This window comes from Chaetura pelagica, unplaced genomic scaffold (assembly GCF_000747805.2).
Source record: "Chaetura pelagica isolate M959 unplaced genomic scaffold, ChaPel_1.0 scaffold581, whole genome shotgun sequence".
NCBI lineage: Eukaryota > Metazoa > Chordata > Aves > Apodiformes > Apodidae > Chaetura > Chaetura pelagica.
In genome coordinates this window covers 499,020-511,946 of record NW_009952070.1, presented here as the reverse complement: position 1 = coordinate 511,946, position 12,927 = coordinate 499,020, and the positions used below count along the sequence as shown (strand labels likewise).

Genomic DNA, 12,927 nt, shown 5'->3' with positions numbered 1-12,927 from the left:
GGTGCGGGGCCGGGCCTGGCGCGGATGGGCTCGGGGAGGCCGCGCCGGGGGCTGCGGGGCGGCGCTAGGCCGCGGGCTGCCCAGCACACGTGTTCCCTGGTGCGTTCCTGCGGGGCCGCGGGTTTCACGTTAAACGATGGGAAATGAGAACTAAGGCCTGAGTCTTCATCAGCTGCTGTGCCTCTAATTAAACGTTATTTATTTATTCTAGGCTGCGAGCTCAAAGCAGACAAGGAGTATCAGTTCAAAGTAGATGATGAAGAAAATGAACATCAGTTGTCTCTGAGAACGGCAAGTATTTGGGGTTTAAATGGCTGTTTTTTAAGTAGTGCCCAGTGCTGTGTGTAGAGCTTTTACGTTTATTTACGTTCGTTTCCTTAAACTTCTTTTAGTGTCACGTGTTTTTATGTGATGCTCTTTAACAGTAAGTCCTTACTGGGGGTGGAGCAAACCACATCACTTGGAAGTATTTGCTGTGTTAATAAAACGTTTGAAATGTCCACTGTGTTTAGTCGTTAACAGCAAGCAGAGCAAATCTGTAACAGTTTTTAAAGGAACTCACAGGGTTAATTACTGTGTGCTTAGTGGAATTAAGGCTAGAACATGCACACTGACATATCTAATGCAGCAGTTCAGGGCTGCAGGAGCACAGGGGGAGGAGGGATTTACAGGTCACCCATGAGCACATTTTAGTAGACTGAATTAGAAATTTTATTTTAAAAAAGCTTTTTTGTATCTTCCCCTAACATAATTCTAGTGTTGTTGTTTTTTCCTTAAGCAGTTAATAACTAAATAAAGGGGGAGGAGAGTTTGATGTTTTGATTTAATGCCCTTGGAGTTGCCCTCTCAAAGAATGTGACTGGGAATCAGTCCTTCATTCAGATAATTAACTGGCTGTTTGCTGAGCAGGGTACTCCTGGAAATCAGGATCCATATACTGAGGTTTCTTAGATGTGTCTTTAAAACTTCCCTGCTGCAATGGCCAGCAAGCCACCATGTTTCAAGGCTTTTGTGGTGGCCTGAGCATGTTACTTTTGATTAGCAGAAAGATAAGATGCAACAACTTACCAGGGAAGGAACTAAGGAGTTGTAGCCTCTCTACTTCATGGTTTATTACTGTGTTCATTTAAATACAAAGGGATACTTTAATGACACCTGGGAGCAAAGAATCATGTAATTGTGGATTACTTACTACAGCAGAATTGCTGCCTTCAGGAAACTTGTAATAATGCTCTCCAGACTTCTTCTAGTGACACTTAAAGCACTTAAATATGGGCATTAGAGGTTTGTGAATCACGTGTCTTCAGTTCTTGCATTTTATGAAAATTATAGTCCAGACTTCATAATGACTAATTTGTTGTAAATTAGAGTTTCATTTGAGGGCAGAATGTAACTGATTTCATGTGGATAGGTCTTATATTTGAATGTCTGTCATGGAGATGAAACTGCTCACTGACAGATAACTCCAGTTGTATGGCTTTATCCAAATATCCTGCTTTTGGAAATTCACCCATGGCAGATCTTGTTGGGCTGTGCACCCTTGGTGGGGGCTGCAGCAGACTGGGTGTATGCACCACTGTTGGGGGGGGGGGGGGGGGGAGAGTCTTAGTTCAATAAAATGCCTTTTAAAAACAAAAAATAGTAGTAGAAATGGGGGGTAGAATAACATGACAAACTGGAAATGTATAAGAGGCCTGGGAGATCTGAGACACAGCTGCACACAGAAGGTGCCTTGGCAAGCAGAAGGAGTAGCTGGAAGATAAAATTATAAGGAGGCAAGTACCTGGTGACTGATCTGGGCACCTGATATAAGATTGGAGGTGTAAAGACTGCCAAGTGCATGTCATTTAGGATGCATGTGGCAATGGACAAGGGTATGAGGTACAGAAAGAACTGAGAATAAAAAAGTGTGGAAATGAAAAGGGAAGAAGGATCAATGTGTGTAGAGGTGGAAAGTAGGTGTCTCACTAATGATAGGTGAGAACAGAGAGGAAGGTCACTGCTTCATTACCTATTTATTGCCACTGTGCTTTCCTTCAGAGTAGGAATTCAAACACATGGAAGGATGCTTGCCAGACACCCTGTACATAAATTCATAGTAAGTGCTGGTGGGTAGTCCGGCTGAACAATTTGGTGTTTTTGCTAACCCATTTGAGAGGGGAGATCAGAGCCACAATTTTACCTCTTCAAATTTACAATAACAAAACTTGCCAGGGGTAGTGAATCCTGTATCCTGTTTCTTAGCTTTCAGTCTGATCTGGCCTGTCTGGATCGTTCTGTCCTGCCTAAAACTCTGCTCTTGGAAAACAGAAATTGGAGTTGTATGCCTGCCTGAAGTGTTTACACCCACAAGCTTTCTTCTCGTGGGTGTTGGGAGAGGAAACAGCCTTGTTCACTTGTCTTAGGAATCATTGTAATAATTCTGACTCAGATGCCAGGGGTTCAGAGAGCAGGAATTTCAGGCCTCTCCTATGTCTGCCACTCACTCACCTCCCTGCAGCTGTGGTTTTTAAAGCCTCAGAAAGTGCCAGACTTGTACTCAGTGTGAGGTATCTGGGCAGTTGAGTTTTGAAATGCTCTAGGGCAGCAGCTTTTGCTCCTTGGTGAGTCAATGCAGAAGGCAGATGTGTGAATGACAGCACTGAACCCAGCAGTTCTTAAAACTTAACTCATCACCGAATGTCAAGTAAGCAGAAAGTGTGAGGGAGATGAAAATGGCAGGAAGGAGAAGGAAGATGGCTGTGATTCTGCAGCAGTGAAAATGATTGCTTCCTTCCCTCTAGGCATGTGCTTGTACTTCCCTTGGGCTGCTTCAGTGCTGCCTGGACTCGTCACTGACCCACTTCAGTGCCATCATCCAGTAGCAAAAGGTCTATTTTTCACTCTCCTCAAAACACATGCCTGGAGTTCACCTTGCAGGTGCCAGTGGTGCTGGGGAGAGAGGTTATTTGCTTGGGGAGGAGTGCAACAGGAGCATTGGCTACCAGAAATTCAGTCTTCAGTCCTAAGATGCCCAGCAGTGAATGGAGTTGGAAAGACTTGAGAGTATTGGGGAAGTTCTTAAAATGTGTCATTGTCCTTCTTTCCCTCACAGGTTACTTTAGGGGCAGGCGCCAAAGACGAATTACACATTGTAGAAGCAGAAGCATTGGACTATGAAGGCAACCCTGTCAAAGTAGTACTGGCATCTCTGAAAATGTCAGTGCAGCCTACGGTAAGCACAGGAGTGTGGCAAACTCTTAGAATTGGGTTTCAGGTGAGAAGGATGAGTTAAGAAAGGTTTTGGTTCCCTGAATTGTAGTGAACTTGCAGAGGGGTCAGCAGGTTCAGACAAGTGTCAGTTTTGGCATGTGTAATAAGTACAGGCTAAATGGGAATGTATTGTGTGCCTGGTAGATGAATTCTAGTCATCTGGAAATGATAGACTTTGGTTCAGATGGCACATTTCTTAAAAGAAGTGATGGTGCTGATGCATGTCCTCACAGTGTACACAGACGGCTTTGCTAGCAGATGCACCTATAGCCTGTGTTGCTTTCTTTGAGCCTGGGAGGAGAATAAACTAGTTTTTCTGCAAGTCCCAAGCTCTTAACAGCTTACATAGATCATTTCTACCCTTTAGTGATTGAAGAGCACACTGCTTGTCATTCCTGCCATTTGGAATGTAATTTGTATCTGTTGTCTGAGTGGAGCTGCACGATGCTGGGGACAGGTGTGAGTGAGGATAATGTTCAGATTGGTATTGCTGCCAAGGGTAAAAACAAATGTGGCTTCATCTGGCTGTGAGAAGTGTGCTTGAATAAGCAGTGAGAGTGTATTAAACCCTGTTGTGGCTTGTTGGCCCTGATTTGACTAAGGACTTCTGCAATATTCTGTCAGATAAAAACTCAGTAATTACATGACCTTTGGAGTCTACAGATGTTGATGCTCCTGGTTTCATTTGAAAGGGTTGTTGGTTAAGCACGCTTTGCATTTAATATTTGAATAAATGAACAGTGCTTTCTTTTTTTTTTCCCTTAGGTTTCATTAGGTGGCTTTGAGATCACACCACCCGTGGTCTTGAGGTTGAAATGTGGGTCAGGGCCAGTTTATGTCAGCGGTCAGCACCTCGTAGGTATGTGTCCCTCTGGGTCCTAACCCTGATCATCCCACACAACTCGGGGTGTATCTAGTACCTCAAGCAGTATTTCCTCTTAATGCTGACCCTCTGAATCTTTTAATTCGCACTCCTCAGAGAGGTAACTGGGACAGAAGAGTTCAGAGAAATGCTTGCAAACCTTCTCTTCCCATTTTGTGGGCACAATGGGAGTTTGTCTGCCTTGCAATTGGAGTTTTAATGTCTCTCCTTAAAAATGGGTGTTAGGTTCCCAGTGTTAGTGTCTCACAGCAGAAAGCTGTGAACATCACTCGAGAGTGACAGGGCTGCCCATAAAAGTGTTTTGAGCTTGTGCTGAAGACCAGGACAGGAGTGGCCTTTGTGTAATAGTCTTTGATCTTTAGAGTTCTTAAATGTATCCCCTTACAAATGGCAAACGATTTATTCTTGTCTTTCTGTGGTTTCTTTTCTGTGAGGAACTTTACAGGCAGTGTGTGGAGGGTTATTCTCCCATGTTGGATGTCAGTGTAGTGGTATCTCCATACTTCCATATGTGCATTTCCTCCCTACTGGAAAAGTTGCTGATCTCAGTGGTTATTTTCTAGCAGGAATCATCCTCCTATTAATTCAGCACCTCAAGTTATGCTCTGATCTGCTTAGGTGTGGGTGATGCTCTTCTGTGTGTTTTTTACTAGCAGTGTTGTTGTAAATACTTTTACCTGAGGTGTGTTTTTAACTCGTTGCCATCACTTTATCAGCATTAGAGGAAGAACCAGAATCAGACGATGAGGAAGATGATACAAAAATGGTGAACACTTCAGCAAAGAGACCAGCAAGTGGAGGAGGAGCTAAAACACCACAGGTATGGGTACTTTCAGTCAACTTGTATGCAGAATTTGCTTTCAGTTTGATATCAAATCTGCCTCTAGGAATAAGCTTGCTATGATTTACTTAATATGTGGTCTGTGGGGCCTAACAAGTACTCAATTACACAAGTGTATTTTCCAAAGCTTTGCTGGAGGGGCAATAGGAAAGCTGCTTTGATGTCAGAAGTCTTGCCCACTAGTGAGTGTGTGCAGATTCCAGTGTAATGTCACCTTGCTGCAAGAATTGAATGCTGGTGGAAGCTCTGCAGGGCAGGAGGGCAGGTTCCTGTGCTCAGCATGTGCACACATTACAAGGAGGTGCTGTGGATTTGCCAATAGCTTTGGAATTGGCAGCTGTCACAATTTTTAGCCAAATTGATAGGAGCCAATCTTGTAATTATGCCACAAATGGTTTTGGGTCAAGGTTGCTGTTAAGACAAAATGGTATTGACACTTCCCATACTTGATCTTTTTTAAGAAAAAACCAAAATTATCAGAAGATGAGGACGATGATGAAGATGAGGACGATGATGATGAGTACGTATTCTTGTTTTGATGGTGTATTTTGAAATGCAGGTTAACTCTTTCAGACTACAAGTTGTGTATCATAACTAGATACTAAATGCACAAGCTGGTTGAGGTAAAAAGCAGAAGCTTTTCTGTAGCCAAGATAATCTCCACAGTATAATCTAAATTAGTGTTATTGAAATGTGTCATACTAGGTTGTAGAATTTGGCTTCATGTAGTTCATTAACCCTTAGTCAATTTAGAATGTCTTTGTCAGTGGAAGTGATCCTAAGATACGTGCCTTCAGTATTAAAGCAGAAGGGAGCACATTTAACTGCTTTACCAGTACTAAGTGGATTATTTGGCCATGTGTTATTAGAAGGTATAAAGTAGATTTGCTTCCTCCATGACTAAATATTTTGTTGGGGGTGGAGGCTAATTCCTAATGTGGCTAAAGCTGAGAGTATCAGTCTTGAGTTATGATGGCTGCCTTTTTAATTGCAGTGATGAGGATGACTTAGAGGATGATGAGGAAGAAATCAAAACACCAGTGAAGAAAGTAAGTGGCATATATATATATTTATACACATACCTATTGTCATCTTCACCCATGAGGGATTAAACAGCCTGTTTAATGAACTGTAAAGGAAGTCAGAGTGGTAACACCAGATAGACTTAGTATCTGCAGCTCAGTTTGTTCAGACAGGGGAGCAGGTGAGAACACCTTTTAACATACTAATAGGTGTTAATTTAACTGTCCTGATTTGGGTCATCTTGGAGGATTCATATGGAGACCCCTAGAACTGAAGGGAGGGGGAGCTGTTTGCATAACTGAGGTAGCTGTTGAGCTTTGAACTCTGGGTCTGTGGCAATGCAGAAGCTAAATGAAGCTTCCTTTTCTGTGGTGTTTTATAATGGACTGAATACCAGTACAAGGGGTGACAGGAAAGGGGCAGATTGTCCCTTCAGTCAGTGAGTTCAGGCACAGCTATTTGGAGACTTTATGGTTGAGCCTTTTGTTAAAGAAGTTGTAATAAGACATTAGAAGGCTTCAGTGTGAATGTGCATCGTGCAATGTGTGTTACTTACTTCAAACTGCAGCTGCAGAGGGGTGGCTGGGTCCTTAGCAGCACACATGTCTAGTTGTCAGCCTAGTAGGATTTTCTGTGTGACTGTTGGGCAGAAAACAAAATCCTGCTCAAAGATGTGGGTTGTTGGCAGTTCAGTTAGTTCTGCATGCTGCGAACAAGGTCTTTTTTTAGCAGCCTGCCTTTCAATAAAAGGATCTAAATGTGTGAGCCCATTGGAAAAGGTTCACTTCAGGCAGCCAAGTGCTCCAGTGTGACATTCCATCAGCCCTTAAGTGCCATCTGGTGGTAAAACAAACTAATACAACTTGGAAACTGCAGAGGTAGAAAACATAGTACCTCTTATCTTAAACTTTCATACTTTGGCTTCAGTTTTTATCTACATATCTGCTGTTGAGAAACATTTCATGTTTTATTTCACTATATCCTCCTTTTTCCTAATGAACTTCTGTAGTTGGTAGAACAGTCAGTCTAAGTGTACATTTCCTGCTATCTAATCAAATCCAATGTGGCTGAATCACATGATCTTTGATTTATATAGAAATAGAAGAATCCAGTTCAGCTGTAAACATGGCATTGGCCACAGACATCCCAGATAATATCTCTGTATGAAATGCCAAAGAAGAGGTAATGGCTTTGCTGCAGAAAAGAAGCAGCACAGATCTTGGAATCACAGTGCCATCTAAAATAGTCTTATGCAGCATCTGTCCCCAAGACCTGCATGGCAATTTATAAGGAAAGATGTGATAAATCAGGAGGTTGTACTGGCAGTCCCACATAGTTTTATGGCTCCATAACAAAACTTGATCTTGGTTATGTTATGATTTGTGCTGCACCAGGAGTTTTTCATTAGTCCCTGTAGCAGACTTTCTCTTTGTTTAAGTAATGAGCACTGATCATGTTGCATGGGCAATGAGAATGCTTTTTTGTGTGGTGTTAAATTGTATCTATTTGTCACCAAGTGTTAAATATCATGTTTATGAGCTTAAGATTTACTATAAATTTTTCCTGGCAAATGAACTTTGGTGCTTTCTTTTCAGCCTGTCCGTGAAGCTGCAGGAAAAAATATGCAGAAAGCAAAGCAAAATGGAAAAGACTCTAAGCCGTCCACACCAGCATCTAAATCAAAAGTGAGTGAAGACAAATGAGTACAACAGATGTTTGTTCTAGTGTGGAAGCTAGTTTTCCTCTCCAGTGGTAACTTTAAATAATGTACTAACCATTAAATTAGGTTTTTGTACCTTAATGTGAAGCATGCTGGGGATGCTGTTGTCCAGGAGGGTGGGTGAGAACTCTTACCCACTACAGTGTGCCAGGAGGCTGCTGCTAAGAAGAAAGTCTCACTTAACCATTTGAGAATTAAGTTCAGTTGCTTTCTAGTTGTCAGGGTTCTTTATACAGCTTTTCCTTTCCCAAAAGACATGTGAAGCAGTGTGGGATGGGTGGCAGGGCTAGCATCTGAGGAGCTGTGCAGGTGTGTGCCTTTTATGGCAGGACCTATCTGGCTGTAGTTTTGGAGAAAATTCAAGCCACTGTGTAGGCACCTGCCCAGAAGCATAGGATAGTAGCTGTGCAACTGCAGTAACTCCAGCCTTGAATGTTGCTCTTTTCCTTGTCTCTGTTTTAGAAGCACAAATTTAACTTCTGTGACTTTGAAAACTGTCTGAATTATCCGAGAGCTAGTTTGTTTATTCTGTATAAATACTACAGTTGGCTTTAATACTATGAGTTTTAGAAAACTTGTGTACTAAGCAGCTTTGTGTGTGTGCAAGTTCCTAACAAAACAAATGCTTTTCAGACTCCAGATTCCAAGAAGGATAAATCCCTAACTCCGAAAACACCGAAAGTCCCTCTGTCACTAGAGGAGATTAAGGCAAAAATGCAAGCGTCTGTAGATAAGGTGGGTGCTCAGGAACTTCAGACTTGTCAGTTTGTATTTTTACACTCCCACAGATCAGAAGAGTTTGGATTTTTGTAAGAAATGTGTATCTGTCACTGGTTGCTGTGCTGTTATCGGGGTGTGTTGATGTTGAAGCTCAGAGAAATGAGAACTCTGTTGGTACCAAAAGAAGCCTCTGTACTTCTTAGAGACAAACACGACTTTGTTTTTATGTTTCCTCTGGTAGTGGTGATTAGGAATTTGGTATTTCTTAGTGAACTGTCTCTTGTTAAATATTTTTAAAGAAATACAACAAAATCCTAAGCAACAGTTGCTGTGATAATTATTTGAAAGCTGCCTTAAGTAGGGAACACTATTTTTGACAGCTAGACTAAAACAGTTTTTCATATGCTGAGAATTGTTTGGTCTTAAGCAGTATCCAGCTTAGAGATATCCAGATGCCTGTAAGGCTTTGTAACCTCCAGAAGGGGGAGATAGGTGCTTGTGATATGCATGAAAGAATCAATGAAGGCCTGGAAGCATTTGCTTTCTGAACTGCAGGTTTGGTGTTGACTATCCCCCCCTTCAATGGATGGTTCATTTTTTGAAGGTCACAGAACAGTCCCTGAACTTTTGATTGCTGTCAGCTTCGACTGGCACTTCATGGTTACACGAGTATTCTTCTTAGCTGCTATTTAAGCATAAAAAAGAAAATGGCCTTTTAGTTATAGGCTGGTGTGGTAAAACTGTAGCAGGTAATAGCAGTTTTGTCCCTCAGACAAGTTTGGAAACCTGCAGTTCAGAACACTTGTACTGTAGAGTTGTGGTAGTGAGGACCTGAGTTCTAGACTGACTTCTGGTTTTACTTCACTAGCTCAGGAGTGTGCTTAGAGATCATGTGCTCATTTGTGGCTGAACCTGATTCTTCATTGGAGACCTGTTTTTGGCTCAAGCCTGCACTGATGTTGGTGCTATGAAGAATTCTGGGCTTTTTTCTTTTTGACTGAGATAATACCTAAGCCTTTTGCCTCTTACATGGGTATTCAAGTCATCTAAAGAATTAAGATTATCTTATGCTTACATTCTTGATGTTTAGAGGCAGTTTTGTCCCAGGAATAGAGTGGTTGCAGGGTGATCAATGCCAGCTTGTGCTCAGGATAGAAATGCATATCCCCAAATTGTGAACCTGACAGTGATGTATCATTCTGCTAGGTCAAAGTAACCTCTTGGATCTAGTGGATACTTGGGTGGGTTTTTTTGCATGACTCAGAGGGACTGTGATTAGTTTTGTTCCTGCTGTGTAAGCAGAAGTGGCTGAGCTGCTCACATGTCCCTATGGAGGGACACACAGACCAGATAACTGGCTTTAGAACAGACTTTCTGTTGCTGAACAGTGTTTACTGGGGATGCTGTGTAAGCACAAAGAAGTAAAAGCAATAACAGCTTAATTTAATGTTTTCCAAGGTGGTGCTAGAGGATACCTTAGGCAAAAAGTCTATGTGTTGACAAACACAAGAGTACTTCAAACTTATAAGCCTAGGAGGTAGCAGCTTCAAAAAATTACTGTATTATTTCATTAAAGAGTGGAACTGTTGTATGATGTAGTAAGTACATGTCAGCAAGCTAATAGAAAAGCATCAATACTTGACAGGATCCAGGAGTAAGATGTAGTCCAAATCCCAGGTTATTTTGTTGCAGTTTCAGATATTCCTAATGTAGCTTTTTTTCCTTTGAATGTAAAATTGATGTCTTCTGTGATGTGCTGAGTAGCAACTGAGTGTACTCTCATAATTGGCTGGGCATATTTCATTGCTGGACCTGAAAAATGGGAAAAATGCTATTGATAAAGCAAGTTGGTGTCTCCAGGTAGTGTGCTGTATATTTTTGCCTGGAGATAAATGATGGAGATAAACTTAGTTCCATGATTTACTCAATCTGCTTTATGCATTTGAACATGTACAAAGACAATTTCAGAGATACAAGCAGATGCCTCTAGACCAGTTCTTTAAATTCATAGAACTAATGTATTAGAAATGAGTCTTGAAGGGTGAGGGTGAGGTGAGGTAATTTTTTGCTTTAGAGAGCTGAAGTTGAAATCCTGCTTGTGAAGGATAATGTCTCAAGCTGCTTGGTGTAGTAAGAATCTATACATATGGAGTTAGTGCTGGTTTATCTGAAAAGCAGAGGAGTGTTGACTACAAACAGGGTTATCTGAAGTGGTGCATGTTGCTGTTATGTTTTTGAGCATGAGTAAAGATGCTTGTACAGCCGTTTCAGTGTGTAGGCAGGCACTCCTGTGAGAAACACCTGGGTACTCTAGAGAGAGAAGCAAATTTTTAAACCATTTCAGGTTTAAAACCAGATTGGTTTGGGATGTTGCAAGGCAAGTTCACTGAAGTTCCATATGTAGTGTAAAGGGTTTCAGCTTCTCAGGTTATTTATTGGACTCATTAAATACTTGCATACACTAAAGCTTCCTTTTTTTTCAAAATAGGGTGCTACCCTTCCTAAGCTGGAACCCAAATTTGCCAACTATGTTAAGAATTGCTTCAGAACGGAGGACCAGAAGGTAACTGAATTTATTGGAACTTGGTAAAGTCCAAAAATTTTTATAACCTGACTTAGGGATTCTTTTCCACTTCTTAATCTTTACAAGCTTTGGACTGTTTCAAAGGGTTACAAACCACGAACAATACTTCAAATTAAATAAATGGGAAAGGTTTTAAGGGTTTAGTTGGCTAAGATGGGAAAGCTAATATTTTATTACATTTTTCCAGCTTTTATATGGTTGGTAAATTATCTCTTGCTTACTAAACCCACAGAATTTTCCTTTTGGCACCATATTGGCTAAGGAAATGAGCTGTGGTTTTCCTTGCTGCTGAAGTTGGCCACCTAGGCCAGTCTGCAGTTGAGCCTTTTGTTGGGGAAGGGTGTCTGGGAGGGGGAACTGTTTTCTGATTGAGATTATGGCTTTCTTGCTGCATTTTCTCCCAAAGTCAACTGAAATGTTGTAAGAGGTCAAGCCAAAAGTTGGTATCAGGAAGAGTTTCTGAAATGGTTATTACTCAACATACACTAGGCTAAATTGTCTTTTAGTTTTTCCTATCAAAATTCCTTTCGTTCAAACTTTCTTCCAGTGACAGAATTCCTTATGCTTTCCTGCTTCCTTCAGTGGTTCTGAATAAACTTGTCTGATAGACAGATTGAAAGGTTCTTGAAGGAATGTTTAAAAGCAGTTAGGCTCAGCTACTGGAGTTGGTCTGACATTAGGCAGGGTAGGCAGAGTTCAGCCAATATTTTCCTAGCTGGTCCACACCCATCCTCTCTCTTACCTTCACTGAATTCTTACTATGGTGACTTTAAATTTAACCTACGAGCAGAAGGACATAATGTCTTTCTTTTGACTTGGTTTCTCTCTGAAAGGAATGCTTTTTAAATGGCAATATTTTGTGGAGAAAGTGAAGATGGTAAACTGAAAATAATTAGAAAACTGGGTTTCAATTTCTAACTTTTTTTGTGTACACTTCCAGGTCATTCAAGCTCTCTGGCAGTGGAGACAGACTCTGTAAGGAAAGAAAACAGTTTAAACAGTTCATTAAAAATCTGCAGTCTTATTTCTGTAACCATTATTTGGCTGTTCTTTTTACAAATGCTGAAAGAGCTTTCCCTATTTTTTTAAAGACCTTCCCCTACCGTGTCTGATAAATGTCATCCAGATTACCTTGCCAAGAATGTGTTGTCCAAAATGCCTGTTTAGTTTTTAAAAGATGGGACTCCACCCTCAGCTTCATTCTAAGTATGTATGGAATGTTTTGATAAGGCATGGTGGTGGTGGTGGTCAGACAAATGGAAATGGTGGGGAGACTAAATGTACGTGGAAAAAAAATAAAATTTAGTATTTTAATAAAGTACTATTGTTTCTTTTTTATGGGCTGGGGGCAGTGTGCATGCTGAACCTGGGAGATAGCAGGACTTTAAAGTTCTCTTAAACTACTGCTGAGTATTTTAGCTACTTCTCTACCAAGTACACACCAGCCTCATTGATGTTGTCAACTTTCAAAAACAACTTAATTCAATGCCATGAGCTTTATAGCTGCAGAGCAGATGATTGGTGAGAAGACTTGAGTGGTAAGCGGGACTATATTCTTGTCTGGATGTGACCACTAATGATATAATTGCCTAAAAGAGCCTTTCCTGCATCTTGATTTCTGACCCACTTCACTGCTCTTTGGTTTATGGTTTCTCTCTTAACAAGGGAGTTTGTAGGGCTTGTGACTCCACTTGTAAAATGTAATACTTTTGATTTGGGAATTGCTGGCTGTGCTATTCCTCTGCGGGGCTGCAGCCTCTGAGGTTGCCTCACCTAATTGCTCCTGGGAGGGTTTTGTGGAGGAGAGAATTCACTTGAATGCTGAAGGGTGTGGCTGGAGAGCTCACTGAGGGAGATCAGTGCCAGTGGATAAATTCCTGGGAATGATGAGGGGCTAATCTCCA

The 12,927-nt window shown here is 41.3% G+C and overlaps 1 protein-coding gene across 1 annotated transcript in view; it reads left to right on the top strand.

Moving 5' to 3' along the window:
• Positions 1 to 12,344, top strand: part of NPM1 (nucleophosmin (nucleolar phosphoprotein B23, numatrin)) — a 40,561-nt gene extending 28,217 nt beyond the window's left edge. The window contains exons 3-12 of the mRNA XM_010005546.1: positions 173 to 291; positions 3,095 to 3,214; positions 4,018 to 4,111; positions 4,852 to 4,955; positions 5,438 to 5,496; positions 5,971 to 6,025; positions 7,595 to 7,684; positions 8,353 to 8,454; positions 10,928 to 11,002; positions 11,964 to 12,344. Coding sequence (XP_010003848.1) covers positions 173 to 291; positions 3,095 to 3,214; positions 4,018 to 4,111; positions 4,852 to 4,955; positions 5,438 to 5,496; positions 5,971 to 6,025; positions 7,595 to 7,684; positions 8,353 to 8,454; positions 10,928 to 11,002; positions 11,964 to 12,002 — 857 coding nt within the window. The 3' untranslated portion in view covers positions 12,003 to 12,344. The remainder of the gene's footprint in view (positions 1 to 172; positions 292 to 3,094; positions 3,215 to 4,017; positions 4,112 to 4,851; positions 4,956 to 5,437; positions 5,497 to 5,970; positions 6,026 to 7,594; positions 7,685 to 8,352; positions 8,455 to 10,927; positions 11,003 to 11,963) is intronic.
• The last annotated feature ends 583 nt before the right edge of the window (positions 12,345 to 12,927 follow it).